Source organism: Phyllostomus discolor, chromosome 2 (genome assembly GCF_004126475.2).
Source record: "Phyllostomus discolor isolate MPI-MPIP mPhyDis1 chromosome 2, mPhyDis1.pri.v3, whole genome shotgun sequence".
NCBI classification, from domain to species: Eukaryota; Metazoa; Chordata; class Mammalia; order Chiroptera; family Phyllostomidae; genus Phyllostomus; species Phyllostomus discolor.
Window position 1 is genome coordinate 52,630,756 of NC_040904.2, and position 16,927 is coordinate 52,647,682.

Consider the following 16,927-nt stretch of genomic DNA (forward strand, 5'->3'; position numbering starts at 1 on the left):
CAACAGTTGTTGTTTTTTTACATTAGTGTACATGTTTTTTAAAAAAAAATCCCCATTTCCCTATTAAAAGCAATGTACACTTGTTATAATTCAGGGAAAATAAATTACGTCACAAGCAACACTAGGGATACCCCCTCCATTGTAATTAAGACACACACACTGTTCCTGTGCTCTCACCTCCCCCAAACATCACACACACAAAGTACACACAGGCAAGCATAAGCTGACAAGCATAAACACACCACACACATCCTCAAACATAGTATCATTCACTGGTAGAGAAAGTAAGAGGTACTACAGGAATGCTGGGTTGAGAAATAAATCAAGGGAGAGAAGAAGGTGGCAAGAGGACACAGGCAAGCACTGTGCAACAAGAAAGCGAGGAGGGGAGCACCACAGGGCTGAGAACGAGAGCACTCGGGTCTCCCCAGACACGTAGGTGTAAGTCCCTGAAGCAGGAACACACAGGGGCCATCGCAACCAGAGCTTCTGGTTGCTCCTGAAAGGACACCCTGGTGAGATAATCAAGTGTATCCTTCAAGGAAGGGAAAGAGGCTACCAGAGACCAGCAGACAAACCACAAAGAACTTTCGAAAAGATCTACAGCTAAAAATTCTCCTGCTTCTTGACCATTAAAAGCTGTTCATTTCAGAACCCCAATGCCTGTTTAATCTTTGCAATATCTTTTAGGAAATGTTTTCATGAATGGCATGTAAAATAAGAAGCCATGCTTAGAGGAAATATTACAAAGGTACTATGGTTTTCATGCAAATCTTCTATAACAATCCTGAATACAAAGCAAATAAGGACAAAAAGAATCAGCATTCTATATAAATAAGCTTGAACAATATTCTAAGTGGCACAAAGACTACAGCTAACACTTGGAACTTCCCCCCAAAAGGAAAACATAATCAGGCACATATCCTCAGGCAGGGTCGAACTACACAATTCTCGCTCCACATCTACCACTACTCAGCTTCAGCTTCGGTTTTTACCAGACAGAAGACAGACACCAGTGCTGCTGCCTTTTTTGTTTTTTTTTTTTTAATCCTCGCCCGAGGACATTTCTTTATTGTTTTTAGAGAGCGGGAAAGAGAGAGAAATCAATGACAGAAGAAGCATCAATTGGTTGCCTCTCATATGCACCTAGACCAGGGATGGAACCTGCAACCTAATTAAGTGCCCTGAACGAGAACCCAACCTGCAACCTTTTGGTTAAGGGACAGTGCTCCCACCAACTAAGCCACACAGGCCAGCACAACACTAGTGCTTCTTAGTAAGAGAATATGCAGTACAGATGGAGATGATGGGACCCTCCAATGAAAGTTTTTCATTCAGTAGGTCAAGGGTGAAGCTCAAGGCATCTTTTTTTTTGAAGAACACTTCTGCTTGAAAATCACTAATACATCAAGAATTTTTTTTTGTCAGAGAATAAGTAGTATTAACATTTGGGGGGAAATATTTAGCTATATAAAAGTTTTAACTTTGATTATTTGCACACAGCTTACTTAACCTGTTTTCAATTCAATTCAGGCCACTGAGCATCAATAAGAAAAATGATCACTAAAATATATGATAATGGAAAAATACAATAAAAAATAAATTTAAAAAATCAATTACTATGAGAAACAAATTAGTATTATGTAAAAATCCTTCCTGTATCTAAATTAGGTTAGCTGCATGAACATCCAACAAGCCAAGCAGAACACAGTATCTAGCCCTGGTTGGTGTGGCTCAGTGGATTGAGCGCCAGCCAGCCTGCGGACCAAAAGGCTGCTGGTTCCATTACCGGTCAGAGCACATGCCTGGGTCGTGGGCCAGGTTCCTGGGATGGGGGCTTGCAAGAGGCAACCGATTGCTGTTTCTCTCACACATCATGTTTGTCCCCCCCTCTTTCTCCCTCCTTTCCCCTCTCTCTAAAAACAAATAAATAAAATCTTAAAAAAAAAAAAAAGAACACAATATCTAAAATGTCTACAATTAAATAAAAATGATACTTAAAAGTTTATTTCATCTTTAAAGAATAGAAGCTTTTTCATATAGAAATACTATGGAGCTATGTCTACATAAATCTAAATTTGAATGCTAGTTCTAACGCTGTTTCCTCATCTGTGAAAACTGGGACAATGAAATTAAAGACATTCCTGAATCTCAAGGTTGTTCTAACAATTAGAGAATTCATACAAAATGCCTCATACTGTGTCTACTATAAAAAAGGAGGTACTAAAAACAGTAGCTATTGTTTGTCTCCATTTTCTCATTTGATTGTAACATTAATTTACCTCTTTATTGTCCAAAACATGTGAGGTAATGTGGTATACAGTAGGAAAAACGCTCCTTTTGAAACCAAAAACCCTGGCTTCAACTCTGAACTATGTCCTTCATCAGATGCAAAACCTTGGCAAGTGAACTGAATGCTATTTCTTTATGTACAAGATAAAGTGAAAAATGTCTTAAAATTGGAAGGATCCTGGACATAACTGTACAGTGCCTAGTAGATCACCAGATATTTTGGACATGGTTACTAGAGATTTCCAGGTAAGGTTCTTAACTTCCCAATTCAACTAAGACCTGAAGCCTACTCCAGGGTCTCTAGCTTTCAACTCAGCTCAATTGTTCCCAATATCTATGATTAGGAAGAAAAAAGAGAAACAGAAATTTTCTTCCCTTGACATTAATACAGAGAGGGCTGGGAGTTTCCGTCTGAGACGACTTCATGGAACTCTTGGTAGTAAGAGCACAGAATGGGCAAACGTGGAATAGTTTGTGGTGAGGGAAAATTATAGAAGCTACAGAAGTTCTAAATCAACATCTATTGCCAGTCACACTGATCTTTACTTTCTTTTTCACCTATGGCAAGGCTTTTCCAGCCTGAGTACCACTGACATCTTTGATTATATATTCCTTGCTGTGAGGGGCTGTCCAGCATACTAAGTAAGATGTTCGTTCATTCAGCAGAATCCCTGGTGTCTACCCAATTACATGCTAATAGCAACACCCCCCTCCCCCAACCCAAAACTGACAACCAATTGTGTCCAGGTACTGCCAAATGTCCCCAGTGGGTGACAGAGTGCCCCTGAGAACCACAGCCTTACATAGTATGACTGACTAACTGGCTCTTGAAGGGTCACAAATATGAATAGTGACACCACAATACATACATAACTGTCAGAAGACAAAAGTGTATCATTCTGTGCCAAGAGGTTAAAAACTCTCTTTTTAAAAGCCAAAATTTTTTTTAAAAAGCTTCCTTAACCATGACTACAGACATTGAAGGCTGCAGCTCTTGTCTGTGCAGTGATTCTCAGAACTGGTAAGCACATGGGACGTGCTGCAGCTACCTGCCCTGAGCCACTCTCTCTGCCTTCGCTCTCCCCTATACGCTTCAGAGCTAGGACTTCACATGAGACACACAAACTCTTAAAAGTAAAGACAAATACTTACTAACATATTTTTAAAAATTAGAAATATAGCAAATGAGAGAATTTTCTGTTATTTAATTTTGGTTGAAAAGTAAAGAAGGATTTCCAATTCAAATTTTAAAGGAGCTTCATGATACCCAATTCTGACTAAATCAGGGTATAACTCCTCTCAGAACCTACATTTACTTCCTGTTTAAACAGTCAAAGATCTCTCTGGAGAAACTGAAAACTCAATGTAAATGTTTTCCTTGGCCTGAGCCTTACCCATACAAGGACCTCATATGAGGACTGATGAGCTCAAGTTAACACTTTGAAGTAATGTAGTGAGGTAACCAAAAGAAAAGAAATACAGACACAGAAGAGATTTGGCTGAAGGACTTAAAGCCTATAATACAACTTGGGTCATACCCACTATTACAGACACCTGGGCATTACACTGCTTTGAGAAAAAGACTCTGAAGCTGATTCCAAACGCATTTCATTGTTACAAACGATCACTATTCATCATAAAGCATTAGAAAAGGAAATGGCACTCTCCAGGACCTCTTCCAAAAGGATCTTAGGATATTACACTAGGCACCAAGCCTGATGACTAACCAAAATGAAACTCAGGAAGTTGCTACTCAGAGGGGAGGAAGGCTAAAAAAATGACCCAACTCAGCAATGCCAAGGAGTCCTCTTGAACTCTAGAAGCCTCCTTGTGGGTCAATATAGGTAAAAGATTCATATTTAGAAACTTTTAGTAAAAGATTTAGAATACATCACTCACCCTATAAACAAATAAGTAAGATAATGAGGGGATGAGACTTTGTATTATCAAGTTCCCTATAGCCCAAAAGCTGTATGTAGAGCTGTATGTAATTCAGTGGCATCAGTTTAAAAAATAAGACTAACTTATATTTTCTATTAAAAACTATACATCAGCACCTTAGCATTAGGAAATGGGTTTTGATTCTCTTCTCGTTCTTATCACAGAGCTTGCATATTTTTAAAATAATAGGCTATTTAATGAGCCCAAAAAGTCAAAAATCCTAAGCCATGGTTTGTACAAAAGTGAGCACTGTCTGTCTGAAAATTTTTCTGAATGAGAGACATAGGCTGAAGAAAGCCAAAAGGCCACCAAAAATTAAGATACCAAAAGACACCAAAAATAATTGCTGGAAAATGTTGACCTTTGAACGTTGATCCATTTAGAAATAATTCCCATAATTTTGTTTACATAAATCTCATTTAGCTTCTAATGGGACTTATAAAAACCAAAAACACAGAATTTAAGCCCAACAGAAATGGGAAAATTAACTCTCACCACTGGGGAGAAGGCCCTCACACACGTATAAAATAAGGATTGAAATGGAAAAGAGACTTAGGAAATTTCTGAAGTCCTGAAAAGCTTGTGACAAAGGTTTGCCAGGCATTTTCTAGGACTCCTTACCAGAAACAAAATGCCAGGCACAAGGAAAAAGGTGGAAGCAACACACAACAGAACACCACTCTACAGAATGCAGAGGACACAGCTGAAAGAGCCTAGACACACGCGAAGAGCTGAGAACAAGTGCTGATTTCCAACCTGTGGCGGCTGTGTGGTGGTGAAGCGGTATTCTCCTTGTCTGTCTCGATTGAACACAACTTTCCAAAGGACCGTGTCAAGGCAGATGTTCTGAGAGATAGTCCAGTGAGTTAAGAATTAAAAATGACTAAGCCATTCCTTGTTAATGTGCACATTTCAAAAGAATCACACAATGCTGAATCATTAGTGAAAAACATGATTTGATTTTATATACAGAATTTCAGTAACATGATTTCTTGTAATAAATCATCATAAAATACTTGATAAAATGAGACCTCTAAAATTTCCACAAAACATTACTTTTATATGGATAATGGGGTCTTCCCCATATTAAAATAATGCTTATAATCCAAAGTCTTTTTCTTAACAATGAGTTATTTCCACTGAACAAATAAGATTAATTCTATATCTATGAGTATGATTTCATCAGAGCCCAATACAAATAATTATTTTGATAGTGAGCAAGAATAACAAATTACAAGGGATTATGAAAGGATTCCCTAAAAATCTATTTGATAAAAATATTTTATCTTTAGCAGCTGAATGAAAAGATGAACTTACACTATAGAAAAAGAAAAGCTTTTAATACAATGTCTTGGATGTGCTTTCTGTTGTTCATACATACAATAGCAAAAACACATTTCCACTGGGTGATTTGAAAACTTCAGTACCAGTACCATAATATCCATGCTGCATACTATGACCCAAATTTAAATACAAAATCATCTTTTAGAAAGATAATAAATTAAACATAATTTCCAAGTCAAAAACTATTATCACTAAGGTATACATTTTACAAATTACCTAATTTTAATTCAAAATCATGCCCTATGAAACCCTGAACTTAAAAATCACAACTGTTATCTTTCTGTTTTATACATTGCTACTGTAGGAGTGAATAACAGTTCTGAGAACAGACAAAATTATACTAATAAGCAGCAAATATGAGAACTCAGTAGCTCCTTTTATAGAAGTGGATCTAAAGACACTCCTGACAGGAGAGTAATTCCCTCTAGAGGGAACTGAAAAGCAAAGATCAAGGAGGAAGTTCCAGTGCTCAATGCTGAGACTGGATAGATTCATAATCGTCATTATTTTGTATTCTCAATAACTCTCTTATTCATATTTAATATATGTCATGGAGAAAGCCCCTTTCCTTTTTCTTCTTTAAAAGGGGTGTTTTATTGTACATCAAACGACTGGGTAGTGCCTGCCCACTGATTTCTTGGCCACCAGTTTATGGGTCGCCTGAGCACCAGTCCACACCCTGCCCCAGCCGGCTTGGTGGTTTCCTCTTTACTGATGGGCCTCCTACATTCCCCCCCACAATTCTCAGCACCAATCTTCTCTCCTTTCCATCAATCACTAATTCTTGCTATCTCATTGCTTATTTTCTCTAATCTGTATGTGTGCATCTAACTAATATCCTTTAACTAATGAAAAAGTTCAGAAGAAAGGGCTAAATGAGTTTAACTAAAATAAAACTGAAACTTTGTGGGCGTCCATAATGCTACCTGTCCTCTTCCTTCATTATCATTAAATCATCAAGAATCCCAAAGCAGCAAGGCAGTCATTTGACTATCTTAAGTGCTTACCTCCACCATGACAGATACAAGGGCATTGACAAGAACAATGATGAGCATAGTTACACGCCACTGATATGGTACACACACTATCTGTAAGACACAAATTTGTAAGTTAAAACTACAGTACTTAGTTGATATTTATAGCATTATATCGTAACTTTAAAATTAAATGAATTCCTATTATGTACCAAGCACCTTCACATAGAATATCTACTTAATTCTCAACAATGCCACAAGGCAGATATTATGTCCACCTTTCAGATGATAAAGCTCAAAGTATAAATAACTGAAGGTCAAAATATTTTGAAACTGGCTGAGTTTAGAGTCAAATCCTAATCACTCAGATTCAAAAACCCATGCTGTTCCAGTCTACACATTTTTAACAAGTCCCTATTTTAAAATAGGGATTCTCTAGGGATTCCCTGTCTTTAAACATTGAAGCAGATAATGAGCTAACAATGATTATAGTACTCAAATCTCTGTAACTGTTATAAAGACAATTCAAAAAGAACTATACAGATCAATTCAAGAAATATGATGTAAGTTTGTACTTTAAAATCTGTGATTAATTTCTAAGGCCTAAAAAAGAAAAGGAAAAGTTCTCCCTCACACATTCATCCTTTTAGTTAGCAAATGTTCACTGAGTAAATACCTAAGACACTGTGATAGATACTGAGGAGTAATACGATCTATTGTTTTAGAAAAACACCTATGACTCTAGCAAGAAGCATTTAAGGGGTAAAGACTGCTATAGTAATCCAGGCAAAAGACGAGGGTAGCTTACCAGACTGATGGGCATCATACCAAGAAATATATATTTGGTCTCTGTCCCTGACTTATGACATCTGGCCCTTAAAACTCTTGTAATTTCCTCAGTGATAGAGGCAACAGAAGTGTCTCACACAGAGCTTCTAAATCCCCTGGGATTTCCTGGGGATAATTTTTTTTGTTCTGATGAGGCTACTCTTAGTGGGCTCCTAGATAGCAAACCCCTCAATAACATAGAACAAAGGAAAATTAAGTCTGATCTTACTCATGCAATAAGAAGCAAATATCCTAAACAAAATCATAGCACCAAATCCAGAGAGTATAAAAAAGAATTCATCAGGACCAAATTGGGTTTATGGAGTAGAATGTTAGTTCAACATTTGAATATCAGTCTAACTGTAATTCACCACATTCTCTAGGAAGAAAAATGGTATGATCATTTCAGTAGCTGTAAAAAAAGCATTAGGTAAAACTAATCATCTATTTTATAGCAATCACACTAGAAGGAAGCTTCCTCAACCTGACAGACAGTATATACCAGAAACCTATAGCCCATAATATATCCAATGGTAAAGTATTAAGCTCATTCCCTTTAGAGTCAAGGACAAAACAAGCATACCACTACCATCACAACCAACATTAATAAGGTTAGTAGACATGAAAAACACATACAAGGTGTAAGCACTGAAATGTGAGAAACAAAACATTTACTGTTGTTTATAGGTGACGACTATCTAAAGGAGAAAATCCTAGAGAACCTAAAAATGTTTAGCAGGCTTGACAAGCCTGCTAAATATGAGATGAATATACAAGACATCAGTATGAGCATAAAAGAATTAGGAAATGTAATTTTAAACAGGTATTTATCAGAGGAACAAAAATAATACTACTACCCCAGAAATAAATCCAACAAAAACTTGTATTACAACATTCAGGAAAAAAAGCTGTCACACTTTATTGAAAGACATACAAGACCTAAAGAAATGGAATAAAATACTGTTTTAGAAAGTGATACTAAATCAACTTTTCCTCAAATTTATTTCTAATAACAATTCCAAGAGAGCTTTTCCAGGTACTTGACATGCTAAATTTAAAATTTATATGGAGGAGGAAAAGCTCAAGAGCAGACAAAAAGGTCAGATAACAACAGTATGCGGTGAGGAGAGGAGTCAGAATTGTATCAGAATTTCTTATACTGTCCTAATAATCTAGACAATGTGGTACTGGCACAGAGAAAGACAAAGAGAACTAAAGAAGAAACTGCAGAGCCCCTATCAGGCAATGGTCACACACATGAAAAACTGAGAAGACAGAGATATCACTTACTGAAGGATCAGTGGACAAAGATGAGACTATTCAACAAATAATACTGAAGCGAGTGGGCATTTATGAGGAAAACAAAGAAATCTGATGCCCATCTCAAAGGCTATATATAAATTATATAAAAAGATCAATTTAAAGACTATGAAAGAAAAATATCTATATAATTCTGATAAATGAATCTGCCAAACTAAGACATAAAAAGCACAGAACATAAAGAAAAAATTAAGCTTGACTACTGCAAAATTATAAAATTGTCTTAAAGAAAGATAATATAAACAAAGGAAAAGCCACAAACTGTAAGAAGTTATTTATCACATATGTAGTCAAATACATTAGGAACTCTTAAAAATAAGAAAAAGACATCTCCCCCCCCCCAAAAAGTAAAAAGCATGAATATGCAATTCACAAAAATGGTCAATAAACACATGAAAAATGCTCAACCCCATTAGCAATTTACAATTTGTAATTTGCAAATTAAAACCATCATGATATAACACTCTACATCCACTAGACAAGTGTGAGCAATGATGTGTAACAATGGATCTCAAACACTGATGAAAGTATAAACTCATACAATCACTCTGGAAAACAAGCTGGCACATTTAAGAAAGCTGAAGAGCACATGCTCCAATTTACACTGCAACAAACCAGAGAATACTTTCCCCCTAGTGGTACAGCAAGGTAGAGTGGGTGGTTGTGGAAGTAGTATTTTATCTCTGACACTGTTTAAAATTCCCAGCATATGGTGGTATTTTTAAAAGATGGACTTTTAGTGGGCTTAACTGCCGTATTTAAATTCTCTACAGCAACGCACCACGCTCTTGATATCTGTACCTGGGATGTACCACCACCATCCCCACCCTTTGGTTCCCCCCCTCATTCCCTCACACTAAGAGACATGTACAAGAATGTTCCTAACAGCCCTGTTAATACAGGAAAAGAAAATAACCCAATTATTTACCAACAAAGAATGGAGAAATGAACTATAGTATAATCCTATAGTGGAACACTATATAGCAATAAAAATGAAATGCATGGATGAATCTCGGAAATAATGCTGACGGGGTAAAGCAAAATCACAGAAGAACACAGATAGCAAGATATCCTTTTCATAAAGTTCAAAAACAAGCAAAACTATCTTTTATGATTTCATACCTACAAGTATGAAAGCAAGACACTGAGGTCAAAATCAGAACGGGGATTCCCTCAGGGTGCTTGGACAATGGCACATAACAGTGCCTGGTGTTGGTGATGTGACCTTTTTTAGGTTTGATAACAGGCTTAAGGGTGTTATTTTGTTATTATTATGCTTAACAACTTAAATGTGTTCATATTCTTTTGTATATAACAACTATTTCATCATTCTCAAGAAGTAGGTTGAAAAAAAATTGGTTTGTAAGGGACAGATCCAGTAACAGAATCAAAGTTTTTTGTTTTTAAAGACCAAGAGATATTTATTTGTAGACAAAGGAAAATGGAGCCAAAAGCAAACTGAACAGGAAATAAAAATAAAACAGCACGTAGAGTCAATAAAAGCTGCTGTTTTAATTATGTTATGTTTTTTATTCATTAGAGGTTATCTTTAGATTCATATAACTGTATCTTAGAAAATTCAGAAAGAGGAGGTCCTCGAAAAAAGAAATACAGAAGTTGAGTCTCTTTCCCCAGTCAAGTAAGAGTAGAGGGATAGATTTTAAGCCATTGCAAACATCTAGAAGTCCCCTTTGCTGTGTAAAGTAATACTAACGTGTCATTCTCTGTTCCTGACCCAGATACTATCACTCCCCAAACAATAATATTGATGTGCTTAAATTAAGCCTTACCTGAAGAACCTGGTCAATAGAGGCAACTGGATGCAACATGATGAATAATATGAAAGCATACAAAGTAATCACAGACACAACAAAAAGATCTGAAAAATAAAGTAAAACAATTAAATCAGGAGGTCCCTTTATATAAAATGGTGTATAATAACTACTGGCACACTGTCAATACCGTTAATCCTAAATTTGGTTTTGAATGCCGAATGCTTCTATTTAGGTTGATGATGTACATAAAGTATGCTCTATGCTCTATTGCCTAGAGTAGGATACGTCATTCAGGACCAAAGAATTCATTTATATGATATCAAAATAAACAGCATTTTAAGAAGTGAGAGACAGACCTTTATGGACATTTATTTGTATTTCTCCCAGATAGCTTCTATGTAAGATTACCAAACCAATAGACAACTCACAACTAGGAGACTAGACTATGTATGGCAAAATGAGATAATCATTTAAACATGTATGCAATGACAATTACTGTTGATTGTAAAAATGCTGAATAACATTTATTTCAGTATTAGGTTATTATTTCAGTATTCAGTATTATGTTATAATCCTAAAAAGAGGCATTCTAAGTTGAATGAAAGTATATTTCCATTAAGTGAATTCCACTTTTTCATTTGACTTCTTCCTCAAAAATATTTCCACAAAAAAATGTTAGCTAAAACCTAAAAACTGAGTTCATTTATTATTTTAAATGTGGGCCACCCTTATGGCTGACTGTGAAAGCTAGGAATAATAAATCCCACCCAATAGTACTTTGAGTCACTTTTCCAATGCGACAAAAACCCTTTCCGCTGGTGGCCCTTTTACCATGTGTGCACATGCACTCAAGTGGACCAGCACACCCTTTTATTAACTGTGCACGCATGTGTACCAGCACACCCTACACCACAAGCCATGAAGGAGGCTCAGGAATTTCCTGATTACACTGATGGGCCTCGACTCTCACCCCCTTTTTTTCTTCCGTCTGGATATTTATTTACAAGTTCCCATTTGAGGTCAGCTCAAACTTTACTAAGACCAAAACTTTATTATGAAGCCTTCATATTGGATAAAGGAGTCAATATTCTATATTATGAACTGTAAATGAAGGGGTCTTAATAGTAGTATTGAATGTGGGAGTCATTTATAAATATAAGTTTTATTAATATGTTCAAAATTATGGGCCAATATTCACTGTTCTATAAAACACTGTTATAAACACACATATTGTTTTCTAGTACATAAGTTATAAAATTACTCAAATAGTTATTGTGGTCAGTTAAAGAAAGTGTTTAGAAAAATGCCGGTTGTAAGTACACACACACACAAACTAAAAAGAAAAAGGACAGAAAGAAATGGTCAGAATACAAGGCCAAAGACAGATAGATGTGCAGAGAGAACTACTTTTGTTCCAATAAAGTAAAGCCCGTATTGAATGTTTTTCAAATTCTATCACATTTTCACAGCTATAAGCAAAAATAGATTTGCAATCCAGTCCCTGGCATGTTGCAAGATGAAAAAATTTACTCAGGCACAGAAACTTCTTACATCTACCTCAACACTGTTTCTCAAATCTTCATGCCTTTCTTCTGGAGCAACCCCCTTTGATCATACCTCTAAAACTCAGCCACAATCTCTGAGCAATGGAGAAAATAAACAACTCAATCTCTTCTATTTCTCCAGGGGGAGAAAAAGAGGCACTATTCATTTGACATGAGAGGTGGATAGCTGGCAGATTTATGTAATCACTCAAATAAAAGGACCATTAAGGATTTCAACTAAGAATGGAAAAATCAGGTGTTCATTTTAGAGACATATGAGTTTCCAGTGCACTGTGCTCTTGGCCTAACTTCACCTGGCCTGGTCAGTAATTTCTTAGTAATCCTATCAAAGTACAAGTACTCTTCACCAGAAGACAGCTACCAAAACAAATTCTGTGCCGGTAGTGATTAAGGGCCAGGGGAGTATGCTCCTTAAGTTAAATATTTAGATTGTTTTAGATTCTGCCACAAAGCTTGTGAACACAAGCAACTCATTCAGAGTCAAATTACTTGAACTATAAAATGGAAATATAATGAAGGTCCCTTAGGAAAGAGTAATTTAAGTACTTCAAATGCAACGTAATATGTAAACTCAAGTTATTAAATATGTCCCAGTTTATGGCATCACAGATTTGTTAATGATACCAGATCGTTTTGATGGAATATGACACCAAAGTAAGGGACCATAAAGAATTTCCCTCGTATTTCCTTTAGTGACTCAAAAACAAAACCTCACATAGAGCAGAAAAGCCCACAATACTTCTCTATAGCTGATATATATATCATTATATTAGGTATATACATTACCTCTCGTTCCTTCCTCAGAAATACTAACCAGGATCTTCTGACCTATAGCCACAAATTTCATCTCTTTATTCCCATGCCCCCCTTCCTTACTCAGTTACTTGTCTTTTAGAAGACCACCTGCAGGGCCGCTAGATAACTGTTCCAATCCATTCAGGCATGGCAGACAAACAGGAAATGATACATAGGCCAAGAGTAGGAGAGATGCTGGCAGTTAAATAATACTGCCTTCACAGACTGAGAAAAGATATAGCTTTCACAAGCAGTCTATTGGGATCAAGTAAGAAACTGGCAAAAACTGAGGCCAAAATCCCAAGAAATCACATCTAGTCAAATAAAAGTGCAAGACAAGAATTTAGTCATATCATCAGGGCCCTTGAAATGATAAGTATAGTCATACAATATAACTGAACTAAGCTAGAGTTGAAAATGGGTAACCACAGACTGAAATTAGATTTTATTTAGAATCAAATAGAACCAGTAGAAGACAGCCAAAACTCTAGAGAGAATGACTTAAATGTCTAAGATTGATGTTTTAAAATCACAATCTCAAGGCTAATTTAATAGATTACACTGTCTGGATACAGAGAAGGGCAACTAGCAGGCACTAACAAAGAACTATGAACTGTCTATTCTGTAAGTGAAAATAAAAAGCTGTCAGCTCTTGTAGAGCCTTAATCTTCCCCCACTCATTTCCTTCTGTATTTATACTTTACATTGTACATTACTTTATTTCAGTCATTTCTTTTCTACTTTACTTTCGTTATGCATCAGTATTCCAAGATTAGGGAACTCTACAGACAAAAAGATGTGAAAATTAGCAAAATATGCATCTGTTGCCTTTCCTACTCCCACTGGATTCTTGGGGAGGCATGTTTTATGACAGCATGTACTGTCTATCCACTCACAGACATGCACAAGCTACTTAAAGAACAAAGGTTTTGTGGCTACATTCCTGCTGAAATATAATTTTTAATATACATTTTAAAAGCATACAGTCCTGTGGTCAACAATTAAGTTTTATTATTTAAGTCAATCTGCAATTGAAAGGGAATACAAAATACCTAAGCCTTTAATTTTTTTTGAAGTTTTCCTAATATTGTAATATAGAAGATGCATTTTAAAAATAGGCAACTAACAGTTCCTTATTGTTTTTTTTTTTTTTAAAACTGGAGAAGTATAGACAGTGTGGATTTACTTAGATCTTTAAAACTAAGTTTTTCTGATGTGGCTACCATGCTTTATCAACCAATCTGAACATCAGTTTTCTTTATACAAAGAAAGCATTGCTCCTTGATAGATGTTTTAGATATCCTTGGGCATGCTCAGTACTTCCTTGAAATTTAAGAAATATTAAACTAAAATTAAAGCATGGATATCAATGTCAAGTACTAAGTTCACCTTATAAGAAGTTTAATTACAGAGAGTTCTATGGTGATACATTTTCAATGGAAGGCTTTTATCTTACAACACAGTTCCTAATTAGAAGATAATCAGTTCTCTAAAAAAAAGGTCAATACAAACTTTAATATTATAGATCCTTATATTTGAACAATCTTACCTGTCCAAATACAAAGTAATGAAGCCTGCCTTGCAAACTACATTGGATATAAGTGTAAAACAAGGTAATGTATGTGAAAACACCTTGTAAACCCTAACACGAGACAGAGATGCTAGCAGCTGTCACTCCCATGACACGTCAGAGTCTGTGACCTAACATTCTGCCAATCAGAACACTCTCATTTCTTCACAACTACAGTGAAAGAATAAACACTATTCACTCCAAGATGCTGCCATAGTCCAAAGTTCTATTACATTAAAAAAAGAATTAAGTTGTTCCATATATTAATTAGTATATTCTCAATTAAAAAATAAAACTGGCAATTTATACAAGGAAACTGACTTTTTTCCATAAACCATAATTCTGATCAATCAAAATGCTATGGCAGCATGAATGGACCTGGAGAAGTATTATGCTAAGTGAAATAAGCCGGTCAGTAGAAAAGACAAATACCGTATGATCTCACTTATATGTAGAATCTAATGAACAAAATAAGCTAGCAAAGTAGAAACAGACTCAAAGATAGAACAGATGGCTGTCGGAGGGGAGAGGGGTTGGGGTGTTGGGTGAAAAAGGTGAAGGGATTTAAAAAAAAACCCAAAACCACAGAAAACAGTATGGTGGTTATCAGAGGGAAAGGGGGGTGGGGGTATGTAGAAGAAGACAAAGGGGGGGATAAATGGTAGCAGAAAGAGACTTGACTTTGGGTGGTGAGTACACAATGCAGTATGAAGATGATGTGTTATAGAACTGTACACTTGAAACCTATATGGTTTTATTAACCAATGTCACCCCAATAAATTTAATTTGAAAAAATTAATTTAATTTTTAAAAATGCTGTCAGATAAGTCTACAAGGTCCAAGTCTCCGTCCTACGCATCCCTTCTACAGGATGCAGGGCACGGAAGTGAAGAATTCCAGGTGAACGGTGGCTGCACCAGTGTCAGAAATGAAGAACAGACAGCTGTGCTGTGCAGACCGCCCAGAAGGGAAGTATAACACCCTTTGTTCCAGCAGAGGGACCTCTGCTCCTGCTCCTAATTCTAACTCTCTGCGATGGACTATGAAAATAAAAGAGCCAGAACTAGTATGATGTTAAAACCAGGAATATTTAGAACTGGTGACTTTAACTTTAAACTTAGGGTAGAAGCTAACATGAAAACAAGACAGTAAACATATAAAGCACAATTTTCACTCTAGTCTTCTTACATTATTTTTAAAGAAAATAAGCAAGATGGAAACCACAATAAATGTCAAACCTACAATTCTTGTAGCAAGGTTGCCTGAAGGGTTTTCCTTTTGAAAAGGCAATTGCCACTATGAGGTACTGAAAACTGGAGATAAAAAACACTGTGGTATTTTCATAATTTTGTATATTATGTGGATCATCTTCGGTTTCATTGTACAAATGTGAGGAATTCCCATATAGGCTTCCTGTTGTATTACAAGCACTAAAACACACAAAAAATATTTAAATTACTAAATGCAATACCAATTTCCCAAAAGAAAACAATTTTACCTTACCTTCTTTAAGTCACTATTATAAAATAAATAGAAACAAGGTATAGTAAAAGCTCCAACAATATTAAGCTAAGAGATACAGACCAAGTAGAACACTGAGGGTTTTTTCCCTTTAGCCACATTCTAATCAGTGAAAAAATTAGAAGAGGCTTCATTATTAAAAAGCCCCTCTAGCTTTTTAAATTTTTTGAGTAATTTTAGCATAGTAAGGATAAATAGATCTTGGGTTTGACCTTGGCTCTACCACTTTTTAGCTGTAGCTGAGAAATTATTATTTAATTCCTGAGCCCATATCCTGACCTGTAAGTATGGATACCACCTGCTCGTTCACAGGGTCACTGTGCGGAATGAGTAAGTTGACATATGTAAATGTGCACCAACGCACTTGGTACTGAGGTGGTCTTCAGTATTCTCCAGATACGGCTCTCTCATCTCTACCTCCAGGGGGGCAAAACTGTCAATATTATATACATAGGTCCAAGCATGAGAAGTCCCCAGTATCCATTACTAAAACAGCCATAACAAACACAGTCAAATGGTAACAAAATGTTAATCTGCTACAGATCTGGAAAGACTCTTAAGAACAATCCCACCTGTTCCTTTTCATACACAGTGTTTATAGTTACATATAAGTAAACAGTAATATTAAGTTTCTAAAACTTTTAAAAACTTTTAAAGATGAGCAATCTCCCTCAATCAACCAAACTAATGCCTGCACCTGAAAATTTAAATCTATAAAATTACATTAGTGATTTGTTTATATGTTTAATTAATTAATGTTATCATGATCTGTGAACTGTAGAGCACTCTACCTTTAAAAAAATACTACTTTTAAAAAAAGAATTTAGGTTTTAAAATGTCATTTCCTAAACAGGGGTTAGGAAAGTTAGACGCACTCACATTCTGGGTTTAGAAGAGACCCTAATGATTAATTTCAGCATTCTCATTTACAGATAAGGAAAGCAAGGCTCAGTAGCAAATTAAGAAACTGGTCCAATGTCCCCATCTTGGCAGTGATTACTG

The 16,927-nt window shown here is 35.9% G+C and overlaps 1 protein-coding gene across 5 annotated transcripts in view; it reads right to left on the minus strand.

Moving 5' to 3' along the window:
- ATP13A3 (ATPase 13A3) overlaps positions 1 to 16,927 on the minus strand; it is an 86,921-nt gene that overhangs the window by 5,434 nt on the left and 64,560 nt on the right. For 3 of the 5 annotated variants that reach the window (XM_028505159.2, XM_036017858.1, XM_036017857.1), the window contains 4 exons: positions 15,647 to 15,834; positions 10,490 to 10,578; positions 6,585 to 6,665; positions 4,990 to 5,079 (listed from right to left, as the gene is read on the minus strand). In XM_028505159.2, the coding sequence (XP_028360960.1) occupies positions 4,990 to 5,079; positions 6,585 to 6,665; positions 10,490 to 10,578; positions 15,647 to 15,834 (448 nt within the window). The remainder of the gene's footprint in view (positions 1 to 4,989; positions 5,080 to 6,584; positions 6,666 to 10,489; positions 10,579 to 15,646; positions 15,835 to 16,927) is intronic. The other 2 variants (XM_036017859.1, XM_036017860.1) reach the window with 2 other exon arrangements.